This window comes from Echiichthys vipera (genome assembly GCF_963691815.1).
Source record: "Echiichthys vipera genome assembly, chromosome: 21".
Taxonomy (NCBI): domain Eukaryota; kingdom Metazoa; phylum Chordata; class Actinopteri; order Perciformes; family Trachinidae; genus Echiichthys; species Echiichthys vipera.
This window is the reverse complement of record NC_139846.1, coordinates 17,037,038-17,057,095: the sequence shown is the minus strand read 5'-3', so window position 1 is coordinate 17,057,095 and position 20,058 is coordinate 17,037,038. Positions and strand designations below refer to the sequence as shown.

The window sequence follows — 20,058 nt, the reverse complement described above, 5'->3', positions numbered from 1 at the left end:
AGTATTAACATTTTTTGTCTATGATAAACTCACCCAGGAGACAAAAAATAACATTTGGAAGTTGAGATAAATAAAAAAGCCTCAATGTCTGACAAAAACATCTCACATCAAAACAAGAAAAAAATATATCCCAAAAACAAAATAAACAACTGAGAAGCCTGATAATGAGCAATGTGTATGTTCAGTTGAGGTGTGTATTGGTGTGCATGCGCACGCATTGCTGTTTGTGTGTATATTGTCAAGGTGAGGTGTGTGTGTGAGGCTTTCAGTCATGCTTCTTAGCGCTCAGTCATTATCAGGAGGCACCGTCTTCCTCTAACAAGGTGTGTTATTAAAAGTATTGGAAATAACAAGGGCCTCTCCGTTTGATTCTTTAGCTATAAAGGTGTTTCACATTGCTTTCTTCTCAGACAATGCTAATGCTTATGTACATTGGCAGTTTTAGACCACCACAGAGGCACTGCAATACTTGCTTTATCACTGAATAAACCTGTAATTTGTCTTCCGTAAATGTATTAAATGTTGTTATAAGATTTTAAATTGAAAACTGTTTCTCTGGTGGTAGTCCCAATTCAGTGACCAGTTTAGGTCTGAGTGAATAATTTAATTTTTCGAAAAAATATGTGTTGGTTGTTTATACTTGGAAAAGTCTTTAAAATCTGGAGGACACATACCTGTATACTAACATGGCTTTGTAGATAATTTACTCAGGAACTGTAATAACTTTCTTCTAAAAATGCACCTTCACCTCCCAACTCAAAACCCTGTTGGACTCCAACCCTCTTAGTTTCAGACCCCAACACAGCACAGACACCGCCCTAATCAAAGTCACCAGTGACCTCCTCTTCTCCTCTGATGCCCACTACTTCAACATCCTTATCTTACTCGACCTCAGTGCTGCCTTCAACACTGTCAATCACTCCATCCGGCTCACCCGCTTTGAGTCCTCGCTCTGTATCACTGGCACTACCTTCTCCCGGTTCAAATCTCACCTCTCCACCTGCCACCAGTTCATTAGTACCCATAAATCCAACTACAACACAGCCTCAGCCTCTCAAGGTGTCCCCCAAGGTTTGATACTCTTTATCCTCTACATGCCAACATAGCCTCCGTTTTCATTGTTATGCCAACAACTACCTCTCTAGCTAGCTCTACATCTCCAACAAATCCATCACTGCAACCACTCGCTCTACTCTCACAAACTGCATAACAGATATTTAAAACCTGGATGCAAGCTAACTTCCTCAAACTCAACAGCGATAATTCTTAAAACCTCATCATCGGCTCCAAACCCCTTACAGCAGGGGTGGGCAATTCCGGCTCAAGCTTGTCACAGTTTTGATCATTGTTAGCCTCAGGTGTGTTAGAGCAGGGAGAAAACCTAAAACATGCAGGACAGTGGCCCTCCAGGACTGGAATTGCCCACCCCTGCATAACAGGGACAGGGCTTTGCTATTGTTGCCCTGTCCCTGTCAAACTCTCTCCCCCAACACCTCAGGCATTCTCCCTCACTCCCCTCTTTCAAAACCATATTCAAACAGTTCATGAAAGCATGGTGGATCATAGATTATTACGTTTATATGGTGTATCCATAGTATGTGGTGGAATTATCAACTAGCCAGCCACTCTTGTCACAGCACTCCTTATTTGCCACATACATCTGAGCTCTTCCTTGGTTCCTCGGATGTCAACATTGAATTCTATACATTGAATTTTGTAGCTGAATTCGGCCTGTTGAATTTTTTAACGTTTAATTTTTAACATTGCATTGTATACATTGTATTCTGCATCTGAATTTGGTATGTTGAAATGTACAATGATGAATCTTTTAACATTGAACTTTTTAGCGTTGAATTTGTGAACATTGAAAATCCTGATTTAGATTCAGAGTCAAAGCATTCAGACACACAATCTCAATGCATAAATATTCAGTGCTAGAAATTCAAAGGCTTTTTCATTTCATTTCCAATGACACAGATTTACTTCCATAGAGGCCAAATTTGCTTAACTTTGCATATAACCCCGAACTCAACTGCCTGTTGTCTACCCCTCAGTAATTGTTGTTACTGTGAGGTCAAAGTAATTCTGTCTATCTTCCCATAGGTGAAAATAACCCATTTATACTGCATGAGAACCCATAGAACCCATTCTTTCCAGGTATATTAAGGTGAGAGGTCAAGGAACCCCTTTGAAAATGTTCATAACAGTTTTTCCCTCTCCAAGATATAGCCTAACTTTGGAGTTTTCCAGCTAGCATGACATTGTTGGTAAAAAGAGATTCCTTAGATGATCTAGTTTCAGATGATTCATGGAAAATATCAAAAAGTTTGCCACAGTTGGGAGGCCAGAGGGGGATCAAAGCTTAATATTATCCTCCAGTCATTCCTTCTGTGACTCTTCTTCCTCTTTCCTCTCTCTCTCAAACATGGGTAAATACTATGCTGTTTCCCTTCCTCTTCCAACCCCTCTCCCTCTGCCCCTTGTGGGTTGAATGTGATGACGTTAGAAAGACTGGTAGGGATATGCATGCACACCTGTGTGCACACACTTGAGCAAGCACATTTTCAGGAAATGCTGACAGCATATGCATGCACACCTGTGTGCACACACTTGAGCAAGCACATTTTCAGGAAATGCTGACAGCAGTTTATCTGAGCATCTGTCTGTAAGCAGAAAATACTTAGACAAACACTTACACATGGACATGGCTCTAACATCTTTGAATATACTCTTCACCCTCCTTTTGTTAGTATTTAATTCCCTACAGTTAGTCAGTTGATAAATTAGTCACTCACTATATCAGTCAGTCAGTCAATCAATTAATTGTCATTCAGGCAGCAAATTATCTGCCAGTCAGTCAGTAAATTAGCCAGTCAGTAAATAATTCAGTCAGTCAGTCGCTTGGAAATGAGTCAGATCATTAAATCAAGAAAGAGAGTAAATGAATCAGTCAGACATCAGTCAGTAAATCATTCAGGAAATTCTAATTCAAGTCTATCAAATAATGAGTCTCCGTCTTAGGTTGCAGCTTAATTTTGTCCTCAGCCAAAAGACAATGACCGCTTAACCTCTGTTCAGCCTGCCAGCCTGCCAGCCTGAGATAAAACTTAGGCAATTAACTCACAACTTCTACCTTATGGTTAGACTTTGCGTGTGTGTGTCTTAGTGTTTGACCGGCATGTCTGTAATATGTGAATGTACAGTATATATATATATATATATATATATATATATTTGGTGAATCCTCCATGTGTCTTCATGAGTATGCCTTTTGTACATTCAAACGTGTATAACAACAAAGTCTGTATCACAAGGGCATGTGTATAATCATGCATTATTATTCTATGTGTGTGTTCATCTTTGATGAAGGTTGATAGTGTAATCTGATTTTCCTATGAAGTCCTCAAACCTACATTACCGCATAGGTGGTTTGTTCATACTATACCGCCAAATACCACCCACAGGAGCATTTCCCAAATGAGTGCCCTTACCAGTGGCAGCAGATCAACACGTCCTCATAAAAAAATGGTCACGGTCACAGTTTGGGTTAAAATAAATATGTTTGTTTCATAACTTAGCTTGCATAGTTACGTTTGTGACGTAAAACACATCAAAGGACTTTCACCTGGGCAAGCAGGGTTTGTTTCCCGTTGCCATTCATGTCCCAGACATACTAAGCCCAAATTTTTCTTATCCTGAGTTTTTTCATGCCTAACCCCAACAGTGCCTAAACCCAACACCAAAACCAAAGGTCGAGGTCAACTTCCCTTCAGCGTTTAGTAAGATATCAAATGAATTTTGTGCAGAACCTTTCGTACGATATCATAACAACTTGTTCATGAGAATACTTTGCTGTCTTACATTCACAACTTTACTTTCAAGTCATTGACCTTCGGGTTTCACACAGGACACAACTAGCATTCTCCTGGGTGAACTTCCTGTGTTTGTTTGACCCATCCATCCACCCCGACCTCCTCCCTACGTGGCTCTTTATGTCACCTGACTTCCTCCTTTGCTCCTATAATAATCACTACGGCCACTAGAAGACACCGCCTCTGGAAACGTAAGAATGGGTTGTGATAAACAGCTTGTACAAACAACCTATGGGACCATTTTCTCAATTGTCCGGCTCTGTGTATTGCTTTGCAGGTTCTCAGCCCACATCACTTGGACTTATCAGGGGTAATATGAATGAAGGCTTTACCAACAGTCTGTAAGGGCTCTTTGGATATCACAGTGATATATTGGTGATTACTGTACGTCTGGTTCTGATTGCATTCTACAAGTCAAGGAACAAATCTGTTCCAACAAGGATTTCTTATTCACTTTTTATAAGACTTAATAAATTCCAAGTAGCACCATGGGCTGCAGATAATTATACGCCTGATGCAGAGTGGCAGTAAGTACTTTTCTAGTGTTGCTGTAAAATGAATTGATTTGAAATATTATTTCACAAGAAAACTCACAAAATCCATAACTATTTTGCGTTTATTGCAAATTGGGTATTTTATCCCCAGTTTTCTCCGCTGCCAGAGAGGATGTAATGTTCCACTACAGTAGTAGCACTACTTTATCTGATCCAGCACGTACAGTATGTGGAGGACTTGCATTTGTAACATTTGGGAGACAATAACTCACACTGAGCATCTCTTCAGTATTGTGTACACACACAAACTGGCATGAACTCGCACCCATCAGCATGTCACAAAGAGGGTGGACTGATTTGTTTTGTACATGTGGAGATGCTCAGTTGATTGATGTTTACCTTTTTTAATAAGCATCAGGGTAAGAGGGCTTGTCCTAGTGGTTCTATTGAATTGATTCTCTTAAAAATGTTCAAATGGATGGTTCTTTACCTGGAACATAACCTGTGGGTTTCATCCCAGGGGGCTCGAGATGATTCAAGTGTGATTCACAGGTTTTATGATGGTCAAGGGCTATTTTTACCTCTTGACTGCCTCTCATGTTAAATCTCTCTACGACACACACAACACACGCACACACTCTCATGGGAGTTTTGGAGTAGTCGAATCAAACAATGCAGAAATACGCACAAATGTTGGCATCTAAATATAAACTATCTAAACTAAAACAATCTATATTTTGGGGATGTTATTAATTGAGGTCTTGTCTTCACCCTGTTTGATATAACTAAGATCAGGATGGCTACCTTATGATTTGGGCGTGCTCAGATTACGTGAGGGTGATTCTGTCCTCAACGTCTGTCATTTCCTCTTTGAAATCCAACCACCTTGTCTTAAAGTCCCCTTCACTCCGAGCGTTATAACTTAAATCTGCTCCACCTTCTCACTAGCTTCCTATCTGACAGCATCTCCTGCACTTCTTAATTACTCTCTCTCTGTTGCTTCGATCTCTCCAATAACCCATTCTTTGAATGTCAATGTATTTTTTTGCCCATTTTCTTCATATGCCAGCCTTTTCAGCAAAATACCACGAGTCAGTCAATTTATTGGATTTTCAGCATGTCTGCATTAGTGTGTGTGCGTCAGAGGATTTGCAGTGTGCCCCCTCAAACTTAAAGATTTATGGAGTTATCCAAACCACTCACTAGCTAGATGAGATATTTGCTTAAAAAAATAGTTGAAAGGGCTGTTTTACTTTTATGTCATCAAGGCTTTGAAGTATCGGTGAAGTATACTGTGAGGTAGTTGTTTCGATTTTTATATTGTACCATGTATCATCTTTACCAGACTTGTCTTAAACCATCCCTTTGCATTGATGTATGATATATTAGATATTACACCCTCATCACAACGCATGGTTCACTGTAATCAAAAGACGTACTGTATGTTCATACAGAAATCATATTGTATGTTCATTTTCTCAAAGCTCAGTCCAGTAGCCTCTATAATTGTCCTTTCTATTCTTCACAAAAATCCATCCAAAGGCAATTTTTATAACCTTCATGATTTTGTTTCCAACAGATGTGGCTATATACGGGACAATGTGCAGATAATTACATTTTATCAACCAATTTGTGTCCCTTTCCTTGATTTTCTCCACACACTCAAGGTAAATATGCCATGAGAGATTTGATCCATCGGTTACCAGGCAGTAGTAGCAGCAGCAACAATAACGCCACCAGCAGTGGGATCACCAGCACCACAGGACCTCCTAGCAAGGCCATGTCAGACGATACAGTAACTGCTATCTGCTGCGCACTGCACGAGGTCATCACCAAGAACATGGAGAATGCCAAAGCCCTGCGTGATGCTGGTGGCATAGAAAAACTCATCGGTATCGCCCGCAGCAAAGGAGACAAGTGAGTAGGCCAAAGTTCTGATACCATAGAACAAAATGTGGTTATTTTTATATACACTAGTACAATTGCTGTTATGTGTGAGAACTTTAAAGTTAGAGAAAGGCCTTTTTTTCTATACTGAAAACACATTGGTTTGTATGGCTGCAAAAATGTTTGACAGGAATATCTTAGACAATTGCTCTACCATTAAAACTATGTTTTAGTAGATTATTTTACCCATTATTCTATACATTAGTTATCCCAGTGAGAGTAAAAACCTGCAACACAGTGCTAGTGGCATGTTACTGAGCTACAGTTGCACCACAGCTCAACCCTACTACGACTTTACATCTAATTTGAAATGCGTTTGCATGAGTCCCAAACTGGGATCAGCATAAATCCTCAAAGGATGCTATTTTTAAACTGAGGTTAATGACATATTACAACAGTTTATGGAAAAAGTATGCCATATGTATTAATAACTACAGAACAGATTTGCCTGCACTGCTGTTGAAGTGTTTATTAGATCATAATGATGATGATGATAATGTTCTGCTCAGAAAAGGTGAAGAACACTTACTGTAACTCTCCCGACATAAGCACTTACGTCTGACACAGATGCTAAAACCAAAAGTATTGAATTAATGTTCTGTCGCAAAAATAACCTCAGAATAAGCAAGAGAACAAAATTAGAGAGCTCCCAAATGACTTGCAGCGGCTTTCCTTAAGTGCCAGGAAAACACGCCCTGGATAGTAGATTAAAAACGTTGTATTGTGCTATACCTGTCCAGCCATCATTCAGCACACCCCGCACTGTCAGTAGTGACCAGTGCTTTAATGTGGCCCGACATCCATCATTCATAACCGCACCTGCCTTCCCTGTGACCATTCATCCACAGAAGAATGCTGGAGAACAAGGAAGATGCAGCAGAAATATAACTCTTGTCGCCATGGGAGACTGAGCAGGGTGTTCTGCCTAGCTGCTATGGCAACTACCAGGTCAAGGGTTGCCATGACACCAGAGTGTTATTAGATGGATGTCAAACGTTCATTTATTGTTATGGAGAGAGACTCAGTCTATTTAGGAAACTGTGCTCAAAGGTACCATTACAGAGCGAGTGCTGGAAGAAACCTTCATACACTGACTGCAAATTTCACAGTTAGAGAAGTTAGCTGCTAATGGCCCACACATCTTCATTTTGTCAGGATAGGTACACTGAGGATAAATGCTCCTTATCAGCAGTGCCATGCTACATTCACGTAATTGCACCCTTGCAGATTGGGGAAAATGCCCATTACAGCACCACCATAGACAGCCACAGTTTACCAATGTATTTGAAACAGTAGCTGAAAAATACAATAAATTGAAATAATAATGAAAATATAGGCATCAATTCATTATAATGCCGAAACACATCCCCAACACAAGCAGTAACAAGATTTGACAGTTGGAAGGCATTGCTTCGGTCAAATTCAATAAGTAATCATAACCTCTTGTTGTTATAAACATTGTCAAGGATCAAAATTCTTGATGACGTTTAATACAAGTCCCGCTAGGTCCTTTAGGGGTACTATTTTCTTTAAATCCCAAGTCCTACAGTGTCTGTATCCATTTGGTTTGCACTGATGGGCCATTTATGCGCTACTCAGACCCAGGCTGTGTCAGTGATTCCATCTCTGTAACACAGCAAGGACATCAATCGATGCACAGCATTTCTGTCGATTAAGGACAGAAAACAATCTTGATGGCTGGCTTTTCTGGATTTTGAATGATGATTCACCCGACTGCCTCCGTGAGAAGCACACACAGTCTGCCCAGTCCGTGTTTTCCACTGCTGTTACCACCTTATACTTGTGTTACTTTCAGCAACAGGTTGTACTTTTCGCCATTGCTGTCATGTCTGTAGAGTGTGGAGAGTCCATGTTCTGTAGATATCCCAAAGCCTCCTGGACCTCTGTCCTGCTTTGTCTGCTGTGTCAGCTTGCTAATTTCTAGATTCCTCACAGAGAGTTGTCTCCATGCCATAAAACCTATATACCATTTCTTTAAAAAGCAACAAGACTATCTACAATTATACAATTATTAATTTTATTCATTCATTCTATTGTGCTGAAGCCCCATGAGTGATAATAAGTGCATGTGAGTGAATATTGTGACAATAGACCTTTTTAATGGAATTACATCGCTAGGCAACCGCCTTGGTCCTTGTTAACTTCCTGTCTGCTGATGTCATTCACATTCACTGCAACAGGAATAAAACTTGGACACATTTAGGTGTTTATGTTTACAACTTTACTTTTAAAAGGTCCATATAACAATATAGGCATGTGCAGAATAACTAATAAGGAAATATTGGGGCAGGAGGGCCACATCACACACAATGAAGGAATAATAACAATTTTGGAACCACAAAATGAAATGCTGTGGGCTATAGTGATCCTTTTTTTTCAGTATTTTTCATTTAACAGCATGTTATTTCCTTGGGATCACTTTATTCATGGGTTACTATGATACGTAGTGTATTGGGCTTGTAGTGGACTTGTGAAATGGCTTTCTGTTGATACCGTCACGCCATATTATATTTCAATCTTCCAAACACTTTTAAATATAAATAAAACCCAGGGTGAAGCCTGGTTTCAGGCAGGAATATTGTTATTTTGGGCAAAAGGAACTGAGAGCTTCAAAGATGAGTTTGAAATGACCCTCTCTACCATGCTAAGTGGACCCATCCCTGTCACTTTAGAGTCATTTTTCAGCGAAGTGACAGGGATGGGTCCATTAGCATGGTAGAGAGGGTCATTTCAAACTCATCTTGAAGCTCTCAGTTTTTCTGCAAATAAAATTATTCCCTGCTGAAATGAGCAATGTCTCTCTTACTCTTAAAGCCAGGACAAATGCCACTGGCCTGCAGACATCTTGTTCAGCTGGTAAACACAAGGGACATAATATCATAGCCAAGAATTGGGGGTCCTGCAGAAATAACTCTCTCTCTTTCTCCATCTCTCTCCAGACACTCAGCGAAGGTGGTGAAGGCAGCCTCTCAGGTCCTCAGCAGTATGTGGCAGTACAGAGACCTGCGCTCCCTCTACAAGAAGGTAGGACCTAGTACAACCAATGCACTCAGTTCATCTCACAGTTTGTCTGTTAACCTATTGTGTTTCCTGTCACTCTTTACTGCATACAGCTCATTTTAGTGCATTAGAAATCCTTTTTGCATGCCAGACACCACATTACTTACTGTCCATTGACATACAGATACAGTAGCTTCTAGGTAAACATCAATCTTTTACTTACAAATATCATGTACGGTTAAGTATGGCTACAGGCATTTATAGACATTGGCCAGGCATTGCCAGTGCATGCCACAAGCTACAGCTATCAGTCAGCAGTTTTTTGTACCTCATTGATTTGATGTCCACAAAATATAGAACTGGGAGACAAATGACAATGAATCATCTTTGTCACTGTGAGATGCATTTATTGTAACTTTGAAATCCTGCTTTTAGCATCACTGGGAAAAATACTTAAAGTTGCATGACCGAGCAGTAACTAAATTTGATTACACATGCCGTCAGGAGGTTAACACTGTATGCATACCATTGTAGCTTAAAAATAAGCTTTGAAGGAAAGATGAAGCGGCTGGCAGAGAGTGGAGTCAAGTGCATTTTCTCATTAAATGACCAAAGTAGATTCTTCTAAAAAAAACTCCGTCTTATCATACAGTATATATATATATACACACACACACACACACACACACAGACTGGCCTCTCTGTAGTCTCTGTGTTTAAGGCAACCATGTGTGTGTAGGCATGCACACCTTGGCCTTGAGGTCATTCATACCCACCTCCAAACAAAAGAATAATGGAGTTCTGCTGGACACCATAACAACCAAGCAATAATGTTTACACAGGCAGGAGGATCAATAACTTTGTGTTAGTCTTGAGCTGTTTTCTTTTTCAACGTACACACACACACACACACACACACACACACACACACACACACCCACCAGCTAACATTGATGCTAATGGTTATTTAGCCCGGCTACCGGGAAAGTTTAGCTTATTAATACAGTAACATGTAGCTCACGAAGAATGGCACAAACAAACGAAACATTAAGTAAAATGTATAAAGTGTAGCTAAATGATGAGTTGTGTGTGTGTGTATGTGTGTGTGTGTGTGTGTGTGTGTGTGTGTGTGTGTGTGTGTGTGTGTGTGTGTGTGTGTGTGTGTGTGTGTGTGTGTGTGTGTGTGTGTGTGTGTGTGTGTGTGTGTTTATCTGCTGATCCCACTCTTTTATCTCTCTCTTTTAAAAGTCTCTCTCTCTCTCTCTCTCTCTCTCTCTCTCTCTCTCACTCACACTCACACACACACACACACACACACACACACACACACACACACACACACACACACACACACACACACACACAAACACACACACACACACACTTAACATCCACTTTCTCCTCCTCTGGCTCTTTTGTTTCTTTTCAAATGACAATACCCACACACTCCTGCGACTTGATTAGAAGTAATGACAGATTTTCTGGTCCTTTCACTTGTCGTCAGTAATGAGTGTTGTTGAGTGAATTTCTGTCACCAAGGTTATCTGCCATTCAGCAAGCTAAAGCTTTAGAAGTGTAATCAACACATTTAAGTGAGAAAAAATAAGTAACACATTCCAGGGCGTTGTCCTTCGAATGTGTCCTATTCATGTCTGCGTGGAGAAAACCAAACCAATGAAGCTTATTCATTGATTCATTTGAGACGTGTGTTTGTGTTTAGACAGTAAATGTATAATCTAATGATATACAGTTGAACAGCCTGTGACAAATAACACCTATGTTGATTAGAATAATGAGCAGTGTCCTTTTTATTTATTCTGTTTTAGGGGAAAATATTTATATTATTGTACAATATTAATTTTCCTTCTTTGTGAAATTTTTGTTGGAAGACATTCAACAGAACAACAAGGGAGATTATTTGTGAACTTCAGCATGCTTCACTTCAACAAGTCATTTCATCTTGTGTTATTTCCCTCAGATGATAAAATGTGGGATTTCCCACTTGAATTTGAAGTACCTGAACTTCAGTTATTAAAGATGTTGTCAAACCTCATAAAATAAGGAAACCAACAAGAAACAAGGAACCACAAGAGTGAGCTGTCGTTCTTTAAATATCTAGCTGTTTTTGTCCACAAAGCTTGTAACTTATACAATATATATGACGACCTATATCTTAATGTGTTAATGTATTAGAAACTATTAAAAAAAAAAATGTATTCCACCTGTGTATCAAGACAAACAAAAATCATTTGACCAAGAATCTAAATTGGTGACTTCCTTGCATGATGATTTTGTAATGGGCTCCCCATCCGAGTCCATGACTTCCGAATGTCTCTGCAGTCACTTCAGGATAAACTGCCCCATGGCATCAGCGTCTCGCCTCATCCCTCTCTCTTCATCCGTCATCCTCTCATCCTCGGTATTAAACTAAACAGAATCCCTGTGTGCCCCCTTGGTGCCTCATCTGCTTCTTCTTCTCTAATCTTTGCCACTGGATAGCATTACACTCCACCGGATGGCATAACACTCCAGTGATTAGACATGAAGGACGTTGGTTCTCATTCACCAACTGTTCTACAATAGATTTCTTCGTAACTCTCACTAAAGCAGTTTTGACGAAGATTCTGACATTCACCAATGTTTTCTTATTCAGGATTTGTTCTTAAGTAAGAACAAAATCCATGCACACTTAAGAGCCCTCTTACGCACACTTGAGTGCTGACATGTTGTTTCAAAATAGATGCTTACATTATACAGTTGTGTAATATTAAAGGTTTTAAATTTTAAAAATGACAATTTAAGCATTCATAATGTTTATTTTCATCATTTTACAAAGCAGTGTGGTCTTTTAAATGAAATATACACCACCCAAAGTAGGTTAGTTTTCTGTTTTGTTTTGGAGCTTTTTTAGCCTTTATTGAATAGCAGAACTGAAGAGAAGAGAATAGGGAAAAGAGGGCAGAAATGGGACTACATGCAGCAAAGAGCTGGACTCAAACCCCCAACTATGCAGTAAGAATACATCCTGAAGGGCATGCTTTACAAGGTCAGCTCAACAGATACCCATGACATTTGAGGCAGGGTTTTATATACTTATTTGTCAATATCTACTACTTTCTCTACTAAATGTGACAGCTGTTGGACGTCCACTTCCTGCAGGAGTTCCTCCATTTCCAAACAGTTTTTTTTTTTTACATTTGGAGTCCAGTGATCCACCCTCTGTAGGCTTTTGTTTGGGCAATCTTGAATTTGTTATCGTAACTTTTTTTCCCCCATTTCTGGATGTGATTTTTTGTGCACAGCCTGCAGTGTCATGCCCTTTTATGGGGATTTGTGGGGCATTTACCTTTGCAAATTAGGATCAAATAGCATGGGCTTTCAACTTAGGAGGACATGTGATTTATCAGTGTAAGAACAGAGGTACAAACAATTCAGCAGTTTAAGAACATATCATGAATCCAATGTAGAGTTGTCTTTGAGGACTTTTCTTGAGAACAAAATTAAGAAAAAAATTAGAAAGATATTGGTGAATGAGGCCCATTGACTTTACACGGCAACCAGCCCGGACAAAGGTTGCTTCATATTTTGGGATTATTTATTAGTTTTTTTACCTCCGCCATCTTTGCCCCGAGATACCTTTTTTTTTTGCAAAACTGTGATTTAATATAGTCGGATATGAAGAGGAAGAAACAACTTGCTTAAGATTGATGGCCGCACATTTTGAAATGACAAAATTAGTTTTGCATCTGTCTCGTTTGATCTGATAAGGTATGATATGATTCATGTTTATTAATGCGTTTTGCTCATGTAAATACAGCTCTGTGCCATGACAGAGTGGGCAGCTGGTGCAGATGAAAAGTGTTTGGTTTCCCTTTGTGGTGGCAGTGCTAAGACCATCAAATGTTCGCAGAGACTTTGCAGAGAGTTCGTCATCCAGTGGATCTTGGAAGACTCTTCGCAAAATATAAATGAATTAATCTTTAATGTTTACATCATATCGGATCAAATGTGTTTCTTTGCGTCATCACGAACGCGCCGGCTGCTACATTCTGCAGGGATTTACGCACCAGAGGGAAGCAAAACATCGTTCATCTGCCCACACTGCCCACATGACGCAGAGCTGGTTTAGGATGGGCAAAGTATCCCTTTAATTCACTGGTACAAGTGAAAGATCACTGAAAGACAAGACTTCTACAATCCACAAGATCTAAAAAAAAAAAAAAAAGAGAGAGTACATTCATCATCCTTAAATTGAAACAAGATATCATCTGCAGTCGGCCCTGTTGTTACTTCCCCAGTTTCGTCCACCTATACTTCATCATAATCTTTGAATGATAAAGATCTTGTAATGTTAAAGTGTTGCTGTTATCTCAGCCAACTTTTATTAAATGCAACACAAACAATTTAAATTCTCTAACTCACACTTTTTTGACACTTTTTAAGCAGTTCAGTTAGTTAAACTGCTGCATAATGCTATATACAGTAACTCCAAAAAATACTTTTAAAGGCTGCTAGACGCCATACCTTACTTAATTGCACACACTAGCCTAATTTTATAACTGTGGAAATTGTTGCGTTTGAGTATCCACACTTTGACTTTATCACCCAGGTCCAGAGCTCTCAATAAATTACTTAACTGCAAGTATCCCTGCATGACGTATTGGGTCATGGGTGTTAGGTGCATCAAAAATCCTGTTAGCCTCCAATCCAAACATGGATTAGCATACAATTTAGACGAGAGAGGAGTTGGATGTCTCTACGAAATGTTTGTGAGCAAAGGCAAATGAGAAGAAAGAGAGAGCCGCAAAAGAAGGGAAAAACAGTGAGGAGAGAAAGTGAGGTGAATTCTTGAAATCTTTGCAGTTTGAAAGTAAGCATGCTCGACTTATGTGTGTTGGAAAGAGGAGAAAAGTGTTGCGTCAATAATGAGTCATTTTGAGCTTTGTTGGCAAATAGTTTGCTTTGAAGTCTTGAAGTAATAAGAGCATTTTCAAACATACATTCTGACTGTAGGAGTTATGGGTGTGGGTACACAGGCATGTGTGTGTGTGTGTGTGTCTTTTAAAATGTGTGTTTTTGTCAAACTGCAGTAAGAAGAGTTAATCGCTTCCTACAGCAGTGCCGTGGGAGCAGTCTGGGCTGAGAGAGGGAGAAAGAAAAGAGAATTGCAACAGAACGGAAGGCTGGGCTGCAGTTCTTGAAAACACTAAGTTGAAGGCCAATAAATAAACAGTAACTTGGTATGAAGATAGCATCTGAGATGACTTTAAAGATCAATGGTGTAGCAGTTATTAATAAACCATCGCCAAAATCTGTTTGTAGCAACACTAGCACTGACTTTAGGATAAATCGTGTATACTAGTCTCCAGAGTGCAGTTAAACTCAATTTTTACCCAAGTTTATTTAGATTGTTTGACAGGATGTGTCCTCATTCAGTGTGTGTGTGTGTGTGTGTGTGTGTGTGTGTGTGTGTGTGTGTGTCCGTGTGTGTGTGTGTGTGTGTGAGTGTGTGTGTGTGCGTGTGTGTGTGTGTGTGTGTGTGTGTGTGTGTGTGTGTGTGTGTGTGTGTGTGTGTGTGAGTGTGTGTGTGTGTGTGTGTGTGTGTGTGTGTGTGTGTGTGTGTGTGTGTGTGTGTGTGTGTGTAGTGTTTCAGTTCCTGAGAGTTCATCTTTCAAGTAAACAACAAGCGTGCAGTATTGTTTAACAGGGGATTTCTGTAGAAAACAATGGTTTTCAAACATGGCCACTTTGTAAATATCTTAATAGGACCAAATTATCGGTCTCACTCACACAAACATATGCTGTCTGTCTCTCGCTCACAAACACACACACTGAATTTCATACTGTATATTCACACATTTACACATGGGCATATCCTTATTCAATGATCAATCTTGGGGACTTAATCAGATACACTCTCACACGTATGCACACATATCATCTTCATATCACACACATACATCACACAACAACACACAAATCACAAAAAGATACACACGCGTATGACAGATGGGGTTCAGGGTCAGAGAGATGCTGTGTTTGTCACACGTGTGACAGATTTACGATATGTTCCAGGGACATGTGATCCTCTGCGTGGTTGTGTTTGTGGGTTATGAGTGAGTGAGACATTTGTGTGTGAAGTGTATGTGTGAAGTAGTTTATTGCATTGCCTAGTCCTTTGCAGGAATAATTCCACACATGTATTCCACACAAATCTTATGAATACAATCTAAAGAAAAGCACAATGTCCTAATCTGTGACGAACAAAGCTGGTTAAACTATCAAAGGTCCGATATTGCAAATTTTCAAGTTCCTCCTTGCATTGAGGATTCTACTAGAACACGTTAACATGCTTTAACTTTAAAAAAATATATATAGACAATTTTTCTCATACTGTCTGTCTTAATATAGCTGTATTCCCCCTCTGTCTGAAACACTCTGTTTTAGCGCCTGTGTCTTTAAGCCCCCTCCCAAAAAAGCCCAGTCTGCTCTGATTGATCAGTGTTTCTTTGTCTTCCGCACCTGCTCCATCTCTGCACCATCATTCTATGGCTGTAACGGCTCTGTAGCTGCGCATTCTACTCATATATAAATATATATACTGTATATTGTATAGTTGTGACATCACAACCGTAAAGAAGTTATGACAGCTCATTTATAAGCTCAGTTCCTAAATACTGGCTGTGTGCATTTCTCAGTGAGTTGTAATACTTTGACTTTATAATCAAAATAGACATGGAAAGCTAACTTTTTTACAATATAGAACCTTTAAAGTATGATCATCGGATTATAATGAGACAAATGCTACTCAAGTGCGCCAAGTAGGTTATAATAAATACTTTAAAGTATTTGCAAATGCTTTTTCTATATAATCCTTTTTCCGATGGGAGCATTTTTGACAATAGCTCAAACACACGGTGCTTTCAAAGATGGATTGCAAGAATAAAATGATGAGATGATCTTTGTCTAGAGGCAGCCAAAAAGAAATCTATCATCCATGCCACACAGGGTTAACAGGTTAAGTCAGCGAGAAAGACATGAGCGTTTGAAAAACTTCAGCAGACATCAAACCAACCTCAGACCTCTGAAGCTGCCTTTGTGTTTAGCTTGGGTTCCCTCTGATGTTCACCTGTATGAGACGGGAGATGGGGTCTGGGGGATAGCCTTTCTCAGTGCAGAAGCTAACAACAATATTTAGGCAGAGCCCCAGCACACCCATCCTAAATAAGCAAAACCACAAGCAATTCAATTCAACCTAAATAAAGAATGCAAAGGTCAGAGGCACATTATTCCAGTGAGAATAGATGGATCACATGTGGGTGAAGAGCTCGCTACTGTAAATCTGAAAATGGATGTGAAATGAGTGAGACAGAGAAACACATTGAGGGACTGAAAAAATGACAGTGGTGGCCGAGGCCCAGAGGGGAGCCACTACTCATCATGTGCAACCTTTAACAATTCGTGAAAAAATACCTGTCTGGCATCAGCGCCGTCAGATGCACACAGACACACACACACACACACACACACTCTCATTTGTTAGGGCAGTAATCGCTTTTTACCTCGCAGTCTCACGACCTTCAACTAACCATCTAGTAATGGTGAGAGCAACAGGCAAAATGGTTGCCTAGCAACCCATTCTCTTTTTTTTTCCTCTCATTTTTACAGTAGGGGCTGAAAAAAGTGTTGTGTGAGAGAGAAAGGGTAAGTGGGTGGAAAAAGAAGGAAAAAAACGGGAGAGACGAGGCAAATGATTATCAGAGAGATCAGGTACCCAGGTGTGATTTGGCCCCGTATGGAATTTTGATGTTGATTTCATATTTATTGAGGCCATTAAACCTCACTGACTGACTTGTGGACCAGACTACTCATAAACCAATGCTGTGCAGCTAATCATTGTTCAAAACAACAGAAGTTTATTTTAAAATCTAGTGGATTTCCCAAAGATACCAAGCCTGGAAACCAGACAAATCTGCCAAACTCATGTTTCGTTTGTTCTTGCAGATAAGTCTGACCACTCTCCCATACAGACCAGTGGCTTGACATTGTACTGACCAATCACAACCCTTTATCTAATATGGGTCGGGTTTAAGACGATGACTGACAGCGTCACCCTCCAGTCTGCAGGTCTGTTCAGAGCAGTTTTTCAGGCTCACGAAACTCCGATCAAACTGTCAAACTAGACAGCTCTGACCATATCAATATGACTCGATTTTCTGTTACTGCATTGCCTATTTCTCTCATAAAATGTCAGAAACGCCAACATTGTTTTTCCACTGACCGAGCCGCTGTTGCTGTGATTGGTTGTAGATCACGTTTCATTGCTGTGTCTTGTTGTAGGTATATCCAATTGTATCCAGGGAATTGTGGGTTTGACAATTTCACAGTGTAAATTTCACACTGCTGTAAACATAAAATCAGTGACGGGCTGGAACAAGCTGATACCGAATATACAGTATGATACTGTCGGACAGTGTGGAATATAACGATTTGTCCAACCTTAGAGCTACTTCAGAGAAAATAAGGCAAGAAACTGTAGGTTGGGGTGTAAAGTTCATTACTTCATGTGGCGAGATAATATACGGGTGAAATGTATGGCTATGACATTAATACACTATTATACATTCTCGTCTCCAAGCTCTTCTCTGATTATGATCATTCTTGCGAATTCAATAAGTATTAAGTCTAACTATTCCTCATTTTGCTTCGGGGGACCCTTAAGGACCCCTATGGATCATTCCTGGGCCCCCATTTATGAGCCACATGCAGCAGACTGCACACACCACTCTGCAAAATACATTTGCCATTCAATATTCAGTGACTGTTCATTTGAGCAGCATGACAGTTTGACAGTGTCCAATTGCACAGCAGCCCAGTGTTCCATAAGGAGGTTACATGGTTTATAATGAGAAGTGCTGAGGGGGAAAGGAGAAAGGGAACATAAAACAAGTTGAGTGAGAAGGCGGAAGGATTGGTGGATAAATAGATGAATTAGAAAGGAGGGAGGAATGGTGGAGACTTGAAGTGAGATACCTTTGAACCACTGTGTGTTAGAGGATCCGACTTTCTATTAGTCCTCAGTGCTGTGCCAGGAAATAAGAGTCAGGGGAGGACACAGGACCAGCCTCCTTCTCTCTGGCTCTCCATCTGCGCCTCTCGTTACATCTCTCCTCCTCTTGCTATAACTTGACTCTGCTGTCATTACTCTCCCGCCATCTCCCTCCTCCTCTTGCTCTCGTTTCGTTGTGTCATCTTTTGTCTTTCTCAGCTTCTAGCCCGTCTGCCCCCCCCCCATTTCTGCCTCATCTCCTCCATCTCTTAGTCATCTCATTCTCCTCCCCTCCGTCTCCTCCTCTCCAGTCCAACTGTCCTGAAGTAATTCACCTCTCCCATGTACTCGCAGCCAGCGCAGTCCAACCAGTTTTTCCAACTGCTGAGCCGAGGCCCCCAGACAGTGAAGCTATGATGAAACATGTCTGCATTATCTTTTATCATGTGCTCATGCTTTGTTTTCAGAGGTACCCAATTATCTTAATGCTAAATTGAATTTGCGTTCCAGCTCTGTGATTGTTGTTGACTCTCATAATCCATTTTTTATGAAAAGGGCTTTGGCAGTAATTATGCCTGCAGAGTTGTTAGTTGTATTATTATTTTTTTCTACAAGGACAGTGGGTTATTCACTAAGCTGATGCAAGTGTGTTCATTTGCGGTGTGTGGATGGTTGTATGCGCATGTGTGGGTGTTGTGTTTGTCAGGGTTGTTTAATATTCATAATACATTTTTGACTCGCCTACCACTGGTTGGTAAACTCCAGAAATCAAATTGAAATTTCAAATGATTGTTGATTTTTCTGTGAGACATGGTAAACGTGCAGAGGACAAACCTTTTCAGTCCATGTGATAATTTCTGTTCCACTTTGTGGTCACTAAATTCTTTCACCATTTCTTATTTATGCATGTGTAAATTGTGTCAGTTTGTCTTCAACTTATGTATCATTGTACGACTCAGCTACCAATTGTGCCTAAACTCTGGCCTTAAACCGTTTTTCTATGCTTTTGAAGGAGTAAGTGGTGCTTAATGTGTACATGAAGGGCTTTATCTCCAAATCTCTACACTTATGTGATTCATTAAATACTGAATCAGTGCTGTAGCTAATGTTGTAGTGCTGCTAACTACTGTGCACTTACAAAGCAGACTCTATCCTTGAGATTGTTTGAAATAGTTTATTTTGTCCAGTTGATGTTCCAAATCTGCTCAGCAGTGTTTCAAAGTAGAAGATTGATGGGTGATTTTACATGAGTAAATGTCTTTATCTCACCTCATAGGGTGTTGGGATTACTGATAAAATAAATGTTATCAATGTTGTGTCATAGTAAATACAGATGTCACAGATATCAAGGTCAATATTTTTTCAAACTCACAACACATCACCAGCTGAATATTGTATTTTGTGTTTGTGAAATTACTTACAGATTTCTTCTTTGTTTTTGTGTGTGTGTGCGTGTGCGTGTGTGTGCGTGTGTGCGTGTGCGTGTGCGTGTGTGTGTGCGTGTGCGTGTGTGTGTGTGTGTGTGGGGTTTTTTTTACAGGATGGTTACTCCCAGTATCACTTTGTGGGCTCTGCCTCAACGATAGAGAGAGACAGACAGAGGCCCTACTCCTCCTCACGAACTCCTTCTGTCTCCCCTGTCAGGACGTCCCCAAATAACCGCTCTGGTAAGGAA

General features: G+C 40.1%; 1 protein-coding gene across 1 annotated transcript in view; it reads left to right on the top strand.

Annotated features, from left to right (window-relative positions):
• ctnnd2a (catenin (cadherin-associated protein), delta 2a) overlaps positions 1-20,058 on the top strand; it is a gene marked incomplete at both ends in the record, with an annotated part of 219,090 nt that overhangs the window by 193,022 nt on the left and 6,010 nt on the right. Inside the window, 3 exons of the mRNA XM_083935772.1 lie at positions 6,034-6,283; positions 9,274-9,358; positions 19,924-20,050. Of these exons, the coding sequence (XP_083791898.1) occupies positions 6,034-6,283; positions 9,274-9,358; positions 19,924-20,050 (462 nt within the window). The remainder of the gene's footprint in view (positions 1-6,033; positions 6,284-9,273; positions 9,359-19,923; positions 20,051-20,058) is intronic.